The sequence below is a fragment of the Halichoeres trimaculatus genome, unplaced genomic scaffold (genome assembly GCF_033239565.1).
Source record: "Halichoeres trimaculatus isolate MK-OKI-2021-1 unplaced genomic scaffold, fHalTri1.1 fHalTri1_scaffold_20, whole genome shotgun sequence".
Taxonomy (NCBI): Eukaryota; Metazoa; Chordata; class Actinopteri; order Labriformes; family Labridae; genus Halichoeres; species Halichoeres trimaculatus.
In genome coordinates, this window is record NW_027437198.1 from 6,168,378 (window position 1) to 6,186,524 (window position 18,147).

The following is an 18,147-nucleotide window of genomic DNA, read 5'->3' on the forward strand; positions in this document are numbered from 1 at the left end:
CCTCCAGATCAGTCCAGAACAAGTGAATGTAGAACTCAGAAGATGCTCCAGTGGAGGGTTATACTTCAAGATCGCTGACTGGCTCATTTCACTGTCAATCAAAAAGGGATTCGGCCTCAGACAGATCATCCAATCATCATGCAGAAGCCCAGCGTCCAGGCCAGCCCACTGCCTCATAGACCCCTAGAGACGCTCAGCATCTGATGGGCGGGACAAAGCCCAGTGTTTATCCAATGACCGTCCAGTTTCCACAGTGGAACAACCCACTCTACGCTCCCTGCTGAAGTCAGAAGACACTCAAGCTGTGTCCTAATTCAGGGGCTGCAGCCTACGGAGGCTGGATTTGAAGACCGATTACGTCACAGTGTTGCGTCGGAGGCTGTCCCAATACGGAGGCTCCTCCAAATGCGGCCGACGAATCCGTCCTCCGTTTCGGGGGCCACGAAGGACGGGTTCAGTGAATCCTTCATAGCCTCACATATCCCAAGATTCATTGCGTATGAACGCCGAACATGATGGACACGGCCGAACTCCAAAAGGAGTCCTGATTTATCCAGATATGAAGGATTTCTGGCAACAACTATGTGATTGTGTTTCTAAAATGTGAAAGAATATTTTGTTTTTCTGTGTGAAAATGTGTTGTTTGGGCTCTTTTCAAGTAATATACTGTGGAAAAACAGTTCTTTATGAATCTTCTCATTATTTTATAAAAATATGTCCATAAATGTAAATTCTCTTGGGAAAAAACTTACTTGGAGTTTTTTTTTTATTTATTTATGTATTTTTTACAGGGAATTCACAAAAGACATTAAATCATTGAAGCAGCTTTTATTTAAAACTTATTTATTTATCATCCTCCCAGCACTTGATCAAATGTTGAAAATGTACGTTGTTGCCCTACTCTCATGTAAATGGTAGATCTATACTCTATCAATAGGGATAATAATAATACAAATGATAATAATAATAAAAATGATGATGATAATAATAATAATAATAATAATAATTATAAAAAATAATAGCGCAAAGTAATAAAAAGATTGTAAAAATCATCCGGTTTATATGTGAGGTTTTGGTTTACGTGTGTTTAGAAGTAATGTAAGCCTGACAGGTGAGGGCGGTGCTGTGTGACGTCGAGGGTGACAAACAGGAAATGCTTCGTAGACCAGACCGTCTCAATTCAGTTCGGCCTTTGCGGTCTTCGCAGGCTATAAAGGCCGGGTCTTCCGAAGGCTACAGCCTCCGTAGGCTGCAGCCCCTGAATTGGGACACAGCTTCAGCGTCTGAGTGTGTTAAAGCGCTAAGGCGCTGCAGGGATGAATGAGAAGGAGGTGGAGCCAGTTACCTGTGAAAGGTAGCTGATTCTGAACAAAAGATGAAGGAATTCTAGCGCATATTTTGTCAATAAAAAGTACACACAGCAGAACATATCACCACTTTTTGGGGACATTTTAGGGGAGGTAAACATAGACACAGTTTAACGTCTTTTCCTCTCAGCCTGGCTGGACAGAATGAAGCGTGTTGATGTGAAAAGTCGCAAAGCAACTACTGCAAAGATAATCGCACAGGTAATGCAAAGCACAAAAAAAATAAACCTTCAAAACAGATAGTGTATGCCTGACACATTAGCATATAAGTTTCAGATGTAAAACATTAAAAAAATATCACAATTGTGACAACACAATGGTGGCGTCACATTAGCTTACCAGAGCTTTTACCGACAGGAGGAAATGTGAATCAGTCTAACATATGAGGGTTGGCAGATCCAATCAAAAACTTTGCAACTGCAAATTAAACATGTTTCTCAATGCAAATTTTGCAAAATTATATTCAAAAACATCAAAGTTTGTTATTCCCCCTCTGAGTTATTTGTTTTTTAACAGTATCAGAGCACCAATCTTTCTCCAGCTCATTAGCTTGTTTTTTTTTCATACAGCCTCAGAGCCAGATGTTCTGTCCAGGAACAACAGTCCTCAGTAAGACTGCTTCTGGCAGCACACCATCACTGTAGGGTTTGTTTTTGTGCTTGAATTACATCTGAAGACAGCAGTGAAGAGGATGCTGGGAAGGCTTCCAGGATGACAAGATGGAGAGAACTGACACCGAGCACGAAAACACTCCAACCTGACACATTCCCACGTACCGATAACGGCCTGACATTTCCATCTGGATCTATCTTCCCTGCTTTGCTTGAGTCAGTCTGAGCCATTAATATTCTGCTGGTTATGATGCAGATTATTCATAGTGCGATTTGCAAAGTCAATACTCATCAGTCCCATATGTAGTAGAATGAAAGTGAAGGGCTGTTCAGTGTGTCAGTGAGGCAGAGACGACTCCGATCTGTTTGTGTAGTTATTTATTCCACTAATGGAGACGCTGATCATGAGTAATAAACTCATTCATATTGTGTTTGTCTCCGTTATTACAAGTTAAGCTGTTATGGAACATTTCTTCTTTTTCATTTCTGGTGAAATCACAGAGGCCTTCTGGGATTCCTCTTCAAATCAAACTATTCCTCTTGAATATTCATCTGGGGTTTGGTGTCCTTAAGAAGGAAAGAATTTTGATTAACTTTTGCCTTCTCGAAGTGTGAAAATGTTAAGTATGTGCATGAAAAAAAGGTTTACTGTGGACTCCAGCAGCAGGGAAAAAGCTTAAAGACTTTAAAAAGATGATTTCATATGTTTCAGGAAATAAAGAAGAGCTTTGGAAAAGTTGGTGTATTTTACAGAATACATAGTTCAGTATCAATCCATGTAAGATTTTTGACATGCACAATGATTGCTGTTGAGTTTTCATGCTGATTTAATTTTAGCAGCAACAAATATCTGTTTTTTTTGCATGGTCGGTCGTCAGAGTTGATTTTACACGAGGACACAGGTTCTGCAGAATTCTGACAGGATCATGTCAGCAGTTTTCAGGAGAGGCCCAGGGCTTGACAGGCTTCAGTTAACAGGGTCACATCTGTGGCTTCTGCTGACTGAAACTGTTCGGACCAATCAGGTTTTGACTGCTAATGAAACATATTTGGTTTTCTGGTTATGAATGTGTTACAGAGGCAAGACAGTTATGGACTCTGAGGTAAAAGTTATCTCTTGAAGGCAGAGCTTGACGTTAACTTTTTTACTCACTAGCCACCGTGGCTAGTGGTTTCCCAGAGTTACTAGCCACAGAGCATTTTCACTAGCCACAATTTTTTGTTGGATAATCATGTTTAATACGATGTTGAATATGATGATGATGATGATTATTATTATTTTTATTTATTATTTATTCAATTTATTATAATAATAATAATAATAATAATAATAATAATAACAATAATAATAATAATAATAATGATAATAAACTTTATTTATATAACACTTTTCAAAACAGAGTTACAAAGTGCTTTACATCAACAGTACAACATTAAAAAGAAATATAAGAAAGGAAGTAGAAGAGAAGTAAAAGAGAAATGTGAGAGAAAAAAAAAATAGAAATATATAAAAGGCTAAGAATCACCAAATAAAGAAAGGAAAACATCTGTTTAAAAAAAGTAAAAGATTAAATAATGAAAACAACAAAGGATGAAGGAGTGAAAATTCTGCCCATGGTACTTTCAAAGAAAAAAGTTAAAAATAAATTTTAAAAATGAAATAAAAGCAGCATTTTGATGATTAAAACATGCTCAGCTTAATCTCCAGTAAAAGCACATGTATAAAAATGTGTCATGAAAAGAGATCGACAAGAAGATAAAGACTCTGCAAACCTGATCTCCTGAGACAGGTTAAAGCCAACGATTGGCATGCTAAAGTTTACTTCAACTAGATTTAAAAACTTTTAAATGTAAATGACCCCTGTGCACACTCAAATCAAGGCTACATCAACGTTTAACGCTACATGTCATAATCAGGTTTTCAGCTTTTATAAGGCTGTGCTCCTTTTATATGAAGATGTGCAGTCTGTTTAGACAAAGTAATAAAAGGAAGAGTTAATTATTGCATTTAATGAAAGTGGTGAAGGTAGAAGATTGATTGAAAAGATAAAAACTGAACTGAAAAATACCAAGAGACACTGTCTGCTTAAATAAGTGCCGTATTTTCAAGTTTATGAGTTGCATCAGTCAAAAGTGCATCATCAAGAGGAAAACAACAAATAGTCACTCATTTGAAATGATTTGGTTTGTTGACAGGATTTTCAGAGAACTATGTTTATATAACTTTGATAAATCAGTATTTGTTTATTAGGAGGTTTAGATATTTGTCCTACATCAGTGACCATAGTTAAGTTTCACTTTCTCTTCTCTTTTCTTCTGTGTGCTCTTCTCTGCCTCTCCCTCCCCTGCTATGCCGTGAGTGTTGCTGGTTAGACCAGTGCAGTGTGAGCTTAAATGAGTTCCATCAAATTGATGTCCTCATTTTAAAAAAAGTTATGGGAGTTTTGACACTAGTTTTTGACTTTAATCCTGAACAATGGATGGAAACAATGAAGAGTGAAGAAAAGGGATGGGTACCTTTGACATGTGAAACAATACAGTACCAATGCCCATTACCTAGCCATTGGTATTGGTACTCTACGCTACCATTTTTCTGTTCTTTTTTGTGTTTATGTGGTAAAAAATATAATTTTTTTTAACAAATAAAACTCGTTTTTTTTTTCAATTTACCATATTTATTTTTCAGTATATAAACTTGCAAAGCTGTATTCATGTCCTGCATGGAAAATTGCCTACTCTTCCACTCCCTTACAGTCACAAGGATGCATTTAAGTACCTAAACATGGTACCTTCCGATTTTACATGAATCGGTGCCCAGTACTTTTGACTGAATTTGTTCAGTACCTACAAAAGAACCTATAAAGTATCTAACTCGGTGCCCATCCCTAGCAAAGAAGACACAATTAATTGCTTATTCCTCAGACCGGTCAAGCCCAAGATGGAGTGGGAACTCCTGTCTGGACCAGTGAGCAAACACTGTGTGCAGGCAGTGCTCATGGGAGTTGTAGTGTCGTAGCCTCACATTGTTATTGCTTTAGTATTTCAGATACTACAATGAAATAATTCAACCGGCAAAAGTGGCTTGTGGGAGTGGCAGTGTTACCCACCACTGCAGAAATTCATTCATCGCATTCTGCTTGTAGGTATTAAGACTTGTTGCTTTTGCAGCTCTGGGTAAAATATTAAGCCAGCTATTGGTTGGGTTATCATAAAGTGTCATCAGGATTAATTGCATTAATAGACCTTAGTGATCCCTTAGCTTTTTGTGCAGCAGTTGAGCTCGGTGGCTGCATTGGTTGACCTCCAGCGGCATGGCTGTTGAGGAGTGTATTTGTGTTAATGACATTGGCTTTGCTTTTTTATCGGGCAGTTTCTACTTTGCAGCCATCAGTGTGTGAATGTGTGGGAAAAGGTGAAGGCCAAATTGAAGTATGAGGCACTTTAAACGATCAGAACATTCCAGAAAGTAACAAAAAAGGTTTCAGTTTTTGAAGCTGTCCAACAATTTGCTTTTTGCACATTTTCTGCAGAATGAATCTTATTTGGATCCATTTTGTCTGGGTTTTTTTTCTGAAAATGACACCAGGGATCTGTATTAAAAAGTTAACCCTCCATCAGCTCACTCATGTCTAATTTTTCTGTGCTTTCCTTTTCTCTGTCATCTCTTTGTTGCTCAGGACCCCAGAAGCAAGCACAAGTTTAAGATCCACTCGTACGGCAGTCCCACCTTCTGCGACCACTGCGGCTCGCTGCTGTACGGACTCATACACCAAGGGATGAAATGTGACAGTGAGTACACACACTTTGCCTGTCTTTGTGTGTGTGTGTGTGTGTGTGTGAGTGTTTGTTTATGTAGGAGAGAAAGTGTGAGTGCACCTGTGTCCAATATGGTGCCGGTGGAGCCTGTTCTAATGAGAACAGATGGGAATAGACTGGTACTGTACATGCAGACACATCTGCAGCCCAGGCAGAATCCCCCTCCTACCTCACCACCCCACGCTCCCATTCTTTCCACCCACACTCCTCTTTCCATTCTTTTCTTCTTTCTTTGACCTCCTCCACTGCTGCATTTCATTCAACTTTCTTCTTCTCCTTTTTTAACATCTTCACTTCCCAAGTTCTCTCTCTTTCCTCCCACACATCCTGCTCTCCTTTTGCTTCCTCTGTTTTCAAATCTCTCCTCTGTCCCACTTCTCCTTCCCTTGTCCATGTCTCCTCCGTTCATTACCAGCCCGTCCTCTCTCCTCCTGTTACTCCGTCCATCCATCTGCGGGTCTCTGGTGGCAAGCTCATCACAGATGGTAATGGGAGCACACCAGAACAAATTGATGCGGGGGGCCCGCTATCATTACGAGCCGCTTCCCTATTTCTCCTCTCCACTCGTCTCCTCCCAGCGTGTCAGCCTGACAAGCTCGCACGAGTGGAGGGAGCAGAGAGAGCAAGAAAGATGGATGGCCGGAGAGAGGAGGACATAAGTAAGAGGAGGAGGAGACTTGAGAAAAGTTAAAGGGGCATTGAGGGATGAAGGATGGAGGAGGGGAGAGGGAGGAACAATTTTCTCTCTTCTTTCTGCTCCTCATGAGAAAGAGAAAAAAAGTATCAATAATTTAGATGCAATATTAGCCTAAAAGACTTTTTACTTGTTCTAGAAAACGCTCTGGGGTGATTTTAATGAAGACTCCATAAAACAGTGGTAATCCTAGGAAAGGTTGCATTGTGTGTATGAAAACTTTGAATGCAAACAATAATGACATCCATAATAAATATGCATTTTCAAACTGCTATATATCCATAAAATCCTAGTGTCATTTTGATATCTTTACGGTATCATCACAAGATCTTTACTGAAATGATGAGGTCATCACATAAGGCTCTCCTAACGTGATTATGATACACTCAAGGAACGGGCCTCAAACACCATGCTCTTCCCCTGGCAGGCCTCCAGAGGGCTGGCCAATCAGGTGAAAGGGGGTTTGTGGAGTGGGGAGCCTTAAAGAGACAGCAGCTAAAAAGAAGCATTTTAAATTGAGGCTGAAATTAGGGTTTTGTGAAACACCAGTGTGAGAAAAATGAGGATTTCATTGAGCTGTAAATCATTTAAGACCACAGGGGTACCAAAGCAACAGTATAAAGCCTGAAAAAAGTACATACCCCCTCTTTAAGTTAAAGACTGTGCGTGGAGGATCTGTTTAAATTGGATTGCACCCTTAGGCCCAGAGTCAAGCACATTGGCATGAAGATGTGACTAGGAATAGACTGATTATCAGACGGGCCGATATTTGGCATTTCGAGGCATATCCGCATCTGCCTTTTTTTTTAATCCGATGGCCGGTAAAAAAAAAAAAAAAGAAAAGAAAATTGCATTGTTGCGGCTCTGATGCAGCTGCTCCACTGTCTGCAGTCACTACTCAGTCCCCAGCACTGTCCCACCCACAGAATCATCTGATTGGTTACAAGCAGAGCCATGGGTTAAGAAACAGCCAATCAGCAGTGCAGTTATTACAGTTATTGCAGTTGCATTGAAATTTTGGAAGACTTTATTTACTGCAGAAAACCTGAGCTATTTGATTTTTTAAGTTTTCATTCAACTTTATAAAACATGCTGCTGAGCCTGGGCACTGTTTATAAACTCATGCTTTAAGGCATTTGAATGAAGTTAAGTGTTGGAGTTTGTATTGTTCAAAATTTTGACACCAATATTTTCACTTTGACTGCAAATTAATATCAACTTCAAATATTGGATACCGGCCTACTTGACTACAGATAATTGGCATTGGTATCGGCTTGGAAAAATCCATATCGGTCTATTTCTAGATGTGACTCTCAACAAGGCGTATGTTCGTTTTGGGAATGAATAGAGATATGATTTTTTTAACTCTACTTTTCTTTCAAGATAACTTTTTCTTTTTTTTGAGTTTTCAACTTGAACAGTACAAATCACTGCAAAGTATGCAAAATACAAAATATAAAGCCACCCATTCCTACCTGCATCCTATTATCTCCCCAATACCACTACCAATACCACCCTCATTCCCACCCAGATGCGATGTCTTTTACAACAATAACATTAAGTACTGAGTTCAAGAGAACTTTTTTTTACCAGATACAGCGCTACTAGGTAAGGTATTTATCAACAGTTTAAAGCGTTGTTGTTTGAAATGTGACAAGAAAACTTTGTGAGTTTGTACCGTAGTTTAGTAGCAAACTATACTTAGTGTTACACTTGATCTGGAGCTTTTAGTGAATCCTGATGAACCCCACTCTTTATTTTATTGATTCTCTCAAGTTTGAACAGACCACTGCAGAATAACTGCTGACTGTGGGTTGGAATGAACATTAGCACGAACAGTTAAGCTCCTGTGTTAGCCTTTAGCTCGTGCTCTATCTCGCTCCTGTTTATCTTTCTCCTGCTCTTCGGTCCTTTTTCTGTCATAGAGACTTATATGTGCTGCATATCAATCCGATCCTGCTTTACAAGGAAGCTAAGAAGTAGCATCAAGGAATGTCCTCTATTGGCGCTGATAATCTAATCTTAAAGTGTGCATTAGGCATATATCTAGAAGGGAGACTTTTCCAAAATCACTTAGAAACTCCTCACAGTGACTCAAATCATCTCCTTTTTTATTTCATGTTCTTTAAGAGGACAGTGTCACAAAACTCAAGTCTGTTTTTCTTTGCTCCACAGTTTAGCCTATTTCAGTAATCCAGTCAGTCCAGTGGATGGTGTCCTCATTTGCTTCCAGAGATTATTCTAAATTAATGTGGGTATTATTTATTGATGTTAAGTGCGACACTGCACCTTTGAGAAAAGCTGTTTTGCTTTGGCTCATCTCAAAGTAGACATTTTTATACTGAATCAACCCCACAAATCTTTTGCTATGTAAGGTCTTTGTGCATCTATTTGTGGGTCAGTCTATCAAAGAACCAGGGCAGGTCTTATGAAGCTGCTAAATCCAGACTCATAAAAACACATTTCTTTGTTTTGTTCTGTTCACTTGACTTATTTAGCAGAACTTTCAAACTGTCTCACTCTTTGTCTGCTGTTGTTGAGATCACAGTCAGAATAAGTACCAATTCAATTCATTTTCAATTTTCCAATTTTGTTTCCTGTTCCCTTCCTCACTCAAAGCTGAGTCCTTTGGCAGATTTTTCTCAAAGGGTGTTTTTCTGTGCAGGAGTTTCTCAGGCTGTGCTGCTCTATTAAAGTCAGAGCGAGAAGTAATCAACCACAGTTATCGGCCTGTCCTCCCTTGATGTGCATGATTCACCCTCCAAAGCATATGAAAGAGGTTTTTTCCATCATCCCCACTGACATGATGTTCTTATAAAGAAAAGCAGGCTGAACAACCTGTGTGTTTTCATTACAGCCTGCGACATGAACGTGCACAAGCAGTGTGTGGTCAACGTGCCGAGCCTGTGTGGGACGGACCACACGGAGCGCCGGGGTCGCCTCTTTCTCAAGATTGAAGTCAACATGGACAGATTACACGTTACAGGTTTGTATCATTCCTGATCTGGAGTTCTGTGTGATGGTCTGTGAGATGTCCGGGTTTGTTTCTCATTTTGATGAGTCGACGTTTAGCTGGATGCAGAGGAATGCTGTCCAAGCTGGATGCCTCAGTGAACACTGCATCTTCACAAAGGACTTTCCTGTTTGGATTACATCCTCTTACTGTTCTATCGCAGCTTTGGTGTGCAAAACAATTGGTCCATTACTAGGGGTGTCCCCATCTTGATCCATAGTATCAGATCAGGCAGATTTTTGCAACTTTTCTTAAAAGTTGACATAATTGACTGATTGACACTTAATGACAACATCTATAGACATGTATGAAGCCTCCCTCTACTTAATAACAGATGCCATGTCATGTTTATGACAGTGTCATGTCAATGTTATGCATATGCCTTCAGATAAAGTGTTGCCAAACGTTTTTAGGACATGCAAAATGAGAGGAAGGAGTGACTGATTTCTAACACAGCAAAATCTGCTGAGTGTGTCAGAAATGCCACTAGATCAGTCTTATATTTTGGAGCTAAGTTGTTTTGAGCTGTTTTAAGGCAAATATATCAATATAAGTCAATTATGTGAGAGAAAATAAACATCAAGCATCATGACTTGTCATACTCCCTTTTAACGGAGGAATATCTCAAAGGACAGACCTGACAAGGCTTGTTTCTTAACATCTTCAGTAAAGCCATATTTACAGTTTGGCTAGCTCCTTACAGTGAAACTGAGACTTAGCAGGCGTCAGTAGAGTAGATAGAGGATTAAAAACTGACTTTCACTTTGCTTTCTACTTGAACTAAAGGTCTGTCCTCATGTCACATCTTGAACTGTTGACTCCTTACAGTGAAACTGAGACTTAGCAGGCGTCAGTAGAGTAGATAGAGGATTAAAAACTGACTTTCACTTTGCTTTCTACTTGAACTAAAGGTCTGTCCTCATGTCACATCTTGAACTGTTGACTCCACACAGCTCAGAAACAGAGTTTGTCGCTAACAGCTGGCTAAAAGGAAACTCTGAGAAGTTGGAAACTGTTCCCAAGGGCATGTTTCCTGGTGAGACATTCACAGAATGGTTTCAAGTTTGAGAATGATATCTTTCTTCAATTAAGGGACACTTTACTTCCTCTGCAGAAAAATAAATACAAAGCTGTTTTGAGCTGAATTTGTAAGAAACTTAACACAAAAAAAAATCAAGAGAGGTCTAAAAAAGGCAAAGTGTGCGTTTGTGTCATTAAGAATGAGCTGCCTTCACAACCTGTGTGTGTGTGTTTGTGCATGTGTGCGTGCGTGTGCGTGTTCAGCACCTCCAAATTATCCTGTCAGTCAAAGAGCAGCACCTGGAGTGAGCAACACGCTGGTGTTAAAACGCCTTTGGTAGGGGGAGAAATGAGTGCTCTGTCACTCCCACAACTACTCCTTCCTCCTCCTTTCTTTCCCTCACACACTCACACACATACACACACACACACACACACACACACACACAAATACAGTAGGGAAAAAATATTTTGTCAGCCTCTGATTTAGAAAGATGAGAGAGGTCTGTAATTTTCATTGGAGGTACTCTTCAACTATGAGAGACAAAATGAGTAGGCCTGGGCCGATAGCAAATTTTGCTGGATGATGTGTTGTCCCACAATTATTGACGATAAATAATCAATGCTATTTTGAGACCAAATTAATTAATTAATGTATACACCCTTTCAAATGCAATAAACTTTTATTTCTCATGAGTACTTTTTACAAATGTAATTGGAATATACATTATTTTTAGATGTCAAAAAAAAAACAATAAAACAAATTGGGCTCTCAGTCAGAAATTGCACTTGAATAAAAAACTGAGTTAAAATGTGATGTAGTTTTGTGATGTAGCAAACTATATACAAGTGCGCATGCGGTGACGTCACCATTTCACCCAGAGACGCTCTGCTCTGTGTCTATACGAGGCTGGATGGAGGAGCGTTTTGAAAACTCTCCACTTTGGACAGCGTTTTCAAAAGTTTCCGCATTTCGGACAAAACGCAACAAAATGTTATCGGATTTGACAGTTTTTGGCGTCGTGTAAACGCGGCCTTAAAGAAGAAGTTACAGGTCTGTTAGAGACAGAAATCTTGCTTGTTTGTTTTTGGCCAAATACTTATTTTTCTACCATGATTTACAAATAAATTCTTTAAAAATCCTCCAGTGGTTTCCTGGATTTCGTTCTTATTTTGCCTCTCATAGTTGACGTGACCCTGTGATGGAAACTACAGAGCTACTGTGCCACAGTTTCATTTAGCAGCAGAGTTGGGGTCCGTTACTCAAAAAAGTAAAGAGTTACTCGTTACTATTGAAAAAAGTAGTGCCTTACACTACTTGATTACTCCATGGAAATAGTAAAGAAGTTACACTACTCGTTACACTACTTTATCCCCCTGATACATCTTTATATGCTTCAAGAGATTCGCGGTTGTGTTCCACGTAGTATTCAGCCTCTTATTTCCTGGACATAACTTGCATTTCACGGTCACGCTCTTCTCCTTCTGCTCTACAAAATCCAAATAATGTGCATATGAACTGTCACAGTAAAATTGGTTGCCTTATATAAATCTGTGCCCCACTGACAACACTGCACTCCCTCCCACTGTAAAGGCCCCTTTTAAAGGATGATTTTGGTTTATACAGCTTTTACATTGTTTATAGCATGAAGTAGAACAAAATACTCACCCAGAAGGCTTTCCTGATCCAAGCAGTGTTTCGGGAGATATTTAGATCCAAAATCGTGCAGCGGACGTCCGTATAATGGGATCCATCGGGGCATAGACAGCACCGCTCCTTAAACTGCATAAATCGTCCAAAACTCCTGTTTTTCACCAATATTCCATCATGGTCCACTGCAAGTTAGTGCTCTGTTGCAGTAGTGTCACTTCAGACAGCGCTGTTTGGCTGTAATGACCTCTGAACTCACTAAGACTTTGTTTACGTTTGTCTCTCAAAGAAAGGAGTCAGCTCTCCAGAGAGTACTGCACATGCGCAGTCGGCTCTCCAAGGAGTACTGTGCATGCGCAGTACTCCTTTCTTTGAGGAGCAAATGTAAACAAAGTCTTCGTGAGTTCAGAGGTCATTACAGCCAAACAGCGCTGTCTGGAGTGACACAGACTGCAACAGAGCACTAACTTGATGATGGAATATTGGTGAAAAACAGGAGTTTTGGACGATTAATGCAGTTTAAGGAGCGGCGCTGTCTATGCCCCGATGGATCCCATTATACGGACGTCCGCTGCACGATTTTGGATTTAAATATCTCCCGAAACACTGCTTGGATCAGGAAAGCCTTCTGGGTGAGTATTTTTTTCTACTTCATGCTATAAACAATGTAAAAGCTGTATAAACTGAAATTATTCTTTAAAAGGGGCATTTACAGTGGGAGGAAGTGCAGTGTTTTCAGTGGGGCACAGATTTATAAAAGGCAACCAATTTTACTGTGACAGTTCCATCAGCCCTGGCCCGGAAGAGATAGCGAGTAGTTGCTTGTATGGACACCGTTCAATCTACTGGTGGTAATAAAAAGAACTCCGCTTAAATAGTAATATTTTGGTTGCTCTATTTGCAGTCATTGTAAAAGTAACGATTGTGGCGTTTCATTTGTAACTCTAGTCTAGCTACTAATCAAGGAGGAGTAGTGCCGTTACACTACTCGTTACTATCAAAAGTAATTTTACTACTTGTAACGTTCGTTACTTGTAGTTACATACCCAACTCTGTTTAGCAGACACTTCTGTCCAAAGCGACGTACAACACAAGCAAGAGTTTAGACAGAACCTCTTTTATCTTTAGTTGGAGAACTTTCAAAAATTAGTGGCTAACTAAAGACTTTTTTTGAAGCGGTGCTGGGATATAAAAGTGCTGAGGCCAATAAAGTCTACTTCTGTGAGGATCAGACCCCAGAAACAAAGCGAGGGTTGACCAGAAACTTATTGCTTTCATGACTATGTGCGTTAGTTTGTTTTTTTGTTTGTGTCCTCCTGGATGAAAAAGAGAAAATAAGTCAATTATTTTCACAGAACGCTCACATCTCTGGCTGTCCTTGCTTGCATTGTTTTAAAGTGAATGATGTAAGAGTCTTTTTTATTTCCCTGCCGTAAACAGAATCTAATTCTTTGTCTGTGTGAGTGCTGATGGAGGCCTGAGCTGCTGCAGAGCTCTTTCACTTTCACATTCTTTTTATGTCCTTGTCTGTGGGTTTGAATGTGTCTGATGTGTGAGGATGAGGCATTGAAGCAGAATATTAACTCTGAAGACAGCAGCGGTCTTTGACATGATTACTCCATTGCTTTTCAGCTCGGGCCAAACGGACACAACTGAAACTGGCGCTCATTCATGCAAAGAGACGACTCATGCCAAGTCAAACCTCTGCTCGGTCTACCTCCCGCTTTGATTTTTATGCCCACGAACATCCAAATGTTCCGCGATTTATCCGACTGTTGCTTCACACTCGTGCTGTAGTGTGATCTCCTGCACCTGCTGCCAGCACATGTAGCGTCTGATACTTAGTCAAACACAAACTGCACTCCTGTGTTTATTTTCCCTTCATCCTGCAGCTGCTCGGTCTGTCGTTCTCCAAGCTGCAACATGTGATTATTCCTGATACATCTGTTGAGTCCTTGTGCGACAAATCAATGTGTCAGTTTGACAAAATTATGAAAAACACACAGAGTGCACTGTGACATCTTCAAATTGCTTGTTTTTATGACACATTAATGTCACATTAACAATCTTGAAGTGAAAGAGAGAAAAAAAAGGAGCAGCTCCTCAAACTTGAAGAAGTACGTGAAGCTGCTGTAAAAGTTGTCTCATGTGTTGCTCCTGCCAGAGATGACTTGAGTTTGCAACTCTAACTCGAGTCGCACTAAAGTTGTGCTCAAAAGACTCTGACTTGCGTTTTGGGACTCTTGAAAAATCATCATGTTTTCTTTTTTGGTGAATTAAGATAGAGGAAACTTTGACAAGCCTAATGCGATTTCTTCCTTTTCTTTCATGGTAACCATGGTAATCACTTTACGCAGTGGGTTTGTGCCTTGCTGCATCACACGGTATCACGTTAGACCAGTGGTTTTCAAAGTGTGTGGTGCGCTTACTCTGGGGGGCGCAGAGTTAAGGGCCGTTAAAAAAGTAAAGAGTTACCCGTTACTCGTTACTATTGAAAAAAGTAGTGCCTTATACTCCATGGAAATAGTAACGAAGTTACACTACTCGTTACACTACTTTATCCCCCTGATACATCTTTATATGCTTCAAGAGATTCGTGGTTGTGTTCCATGCAGTATTCAGCCTCTTATTTCCTGGGCATAACTTGCATTTTACACGCTCTTCTCCTTCTGCTCTACAAAATCCAAATAATGTGCATCTGAACTGTCACAGTAAAATTGGTTGCCTTATATAAATCTGTGCCCCACTGACAACACTGCACTCCCTCCCACTGTAAATGCCCCTTTTAAAGGATAAGTTCGGTTTATACAGCGTTTACATTGTTTATAGAATGAAGTAGAACAAAATACTCACCCAGAAGGCTTTCCTGATCCAAGCAGTGCTTCGGGAGATATTTAGATCCAAAATCGTGCAGCAGACGTCCATATAATGGGATCCATCGGGGCATAGACAGCGCCGCTCCTAAAACTGCATTAATCGTCCAAAAACTTGCCCCTCAAAGAGTCAGCATGCGCAGTACTCTCTGGAGAGCTGACTCCTTTCTTTGAGGATCAAACGTAAACAAAGTCTTTGTCAGTTCAGAGGTCAGTACAGCCACACAGCGCTGTCTGGAGTGACACAGACTGCAGCAGAGGGCTAACCCGGAGCGGACCATGATGGAATATTGGTGAAAAACATGAGTTTTTGAGCGATTAATGTAGTTTTAGGAGCGGCGCTGTCTATGCCCCGATGGATCCCATTATACGGACGTCCGCTGCACGATTTTGGATTTACATATCTCCTGAAATGCCTTGTTGATGCCAGAGGTCGGAGGAGAATGGACAGACTGGTTGGAGCTGATAGAAAGACAACAGTAACTCAAATAACCACTGGTTAGAACCGAGATCTGCAGAAGAGCATCTCTGAACACACAACACGTCCAACCTTGAGGCAGATGGTCTACAGCAGCAGAAGACCACACCGGGTGACCCTCCTGTCAGCTAAGAACAGGAAACTGAGGCTGCAATTCACACAGCAACACCAAAACTGGACAATAGAAGATTGGAAAAACGTTGCCTGGTCTGATGAGTCTGGATTTCTGCTCCACATTCAGATGGTAGGGTCAGAATTTGGTGTCAACAACATGAAAGCATGGATCCATCCTGCCTTGTATCAGGCTGCTGCTGGTGGTGTAATGGTGTGGGGGGTATTTTCTTGTCTCACTTTGGGCCCCTTAGTACCAACTGAGCATGGTTTTATGTCAACAGTCTCCCTGAGTATTGTTGCAGACCATGTCCATCCCTTTATGAGCACAGTGTACCCATCTTCTGATGGCTACTTCCAGCAGGATAACGCTCCATGTCATAAAGCTGGAATCATCTCAGACTGCTTTCTTCAACATGACAATGAGTTCCCTGTACTCAAATGTCCTCCACAGTCCCCAGATCTCAATCCAATAGAGCACCTTTGGGATGTGGTGGAACGGGAGATTCTCATCATGGATGTTCAGCCGACAAATCTGCAGCAACTGTGATGCTATCATGTCAATATGGAGCAAACTCTTTTTAGAGAGGAAAAAAAAATGCAAAATGAATCCAGAAGATGAATTTGAGAGGACAGAAAGTATCAACAATGCAGGGCCAGATGAGACAAAGCTTACAGAGAGCTTGTGCAGGAGAAGGAGCAGCACAGGGTGGAGAGAAAGCAGAGGTATGTTCTTCCTTTGTGGTTCACTGCACCGATGTAAACTTGATTAAATCCATCCAGCGAAGAAAAGAGACACATCTCCAGGCTCCCCCTCCTCCTCCTTTCATCCCTCCTCCTCTGTCTTTCCGTACCTTCCTCTGATATTGACATGTCTTGTTAGGGTCCTCGGCCTGAGCCAGGGCACCTTCTAGCAAGAGCTAGAAGGTGCCCTCGGCCGAAGGCCGAGGGCACTATTGTTCCTGCTGCGTTTCTTTTTTTTTTTAGGGTCCTCGGCCTGAGCAGAGGGCACCTTCTAGCAGGGCTAGAAGGTGTCCTCCGCCGAAGGCGGAGGACACTATTGTTCCTGCTGCGTTTCTTTTTTCTTATTATTATTCCGCACCGTCTTTGATCGCAAATTAGACCCCCTAAACATATTCAAAAACTCACCAAAATTGGCACGCATCCCAGAATTGCGAAAAATTGCGAGTTAATACCAAACATGACCCCCGACATCCCATAATAATCTCCATAGAGCCAAAAAACCCAAAAAACACACTTAAACGGCCCTATCTCAGGCCAGGAATGTCGCAGAGAGATGAAACCAACACCAAAACGTTCCTCTCATTGAGACGCACAAAAAATATAGGAGGTATTTTCGTGTAGCTCCAACAGGAAGCCGGCAATTTGCCCGCCAAAATAAGAGATTTCGGCATTTTTAGCCTTTCTACAAACATTAACTTGTCAATAACCAAAAATGGTACCGCCATGAAAATTGCCTCACATGACAGACCAGACTCTGTTCTACAAAAGTTGTTCATGAAGTTGTTGTTTCTGGCCCGGTTTTCGAATGGCGAGCCCTCAAAGTCGCCGACCACGCAATGTTAACAGATGGGAGAGGAGCTTCAGTGAAGCAGTTGGGCCTCTAGACAAAAAAGTAAAAGTCGCACAGCTTTAAAAATGACATGGTTGGATTCCTCACAAAACGCTCTTCAAGAAAATCATATTTTTACACAGATTAGGTCAACATTCTGGCCTACAGGATGAGAAGTTTGTCCCCTTTAGGAATCTCATCCTCCTGCACTTCTGTGATGATGTCACACACTGATTAGGAGCTCCACACAGCTGGTCACATGACTCAGCAGAGGAAACAATGACTCTCTCCTCCATAAAAGTGCTTATTAGACCCCCTGAACATGCTCAAAAACTCACCAAAATCAGCACACACATTTCAAGCATCAAACTCTTCAATATAATACCAAACATCCCATAATATTCCCTCTGTCCACATTCTGACACATTAAAACAGCCATAGCAGCCAGTAGGAATGTCCTAGAGAGATCAAACCAACATCAAAATGTTCATCTCATTAAGACGAACAAATTACTTGCTGACACCCTGACCTTTCCCAGACAGAAAGTTAGCTATTTCTCTTCAGCATAGCAGAGGATATGTTGCCATGGTATCAACTGACTCCCTGACATCCCATAATATTCTCTCAGAGCCATTAGGCTCACTTCCACCTATGCACAGCAAAATAGCCCTAACTGGGGCTAGGAATGTCCTAGAGAGATGAAACCACCACCAAAATGTTCGTCTTATTCTGTTGGACACAGTGGGGCCAATACCATGATAGTAGGGCAAAACCGGCATGAGCCCCGAGGACCCGTCTAACGCTGCTTGCAGCTTTAATTAGGGTCCTCGGCCTGAGCCAGGGCACCTTCTAGCAGGGCTAGAAGGTGCCCTCGGCCGAAGGCCGAGGGCACTATTGTTCCTGCTGCGTTTCTTTTTTTTTCTTATTATTATTCCACCCG

General features: G+C 41.0%; 1 protein-coding gene across 2 annotated transcripts in view; it reads left to right on the plus strand.

Annotated features, from left to right (window-relative positions):
• Positions 1–18,147, plus strand: part of prkcab (protein kinase C, alpha, b) — a 197,043-nt gene that overhangs the window by 143,509 nt on the left and 35,387 nt on the right. For both annotated transcript variants that reach the window (XM_074696466.1, XM_074696467.1), the window contains exons 4-5: positions 5,656–5,767; positions 9,346–9,474. In XM_074696466.1, coding sequence (XP_074552567.1) covers positions 5,656–5,767; positions 9,346–9,474 — 241 coding nt within the window. The remainder of the gene's footprint in view (positions 1–5,655; positions 5,768–9,345; positions 9,475–18,147) is intronic.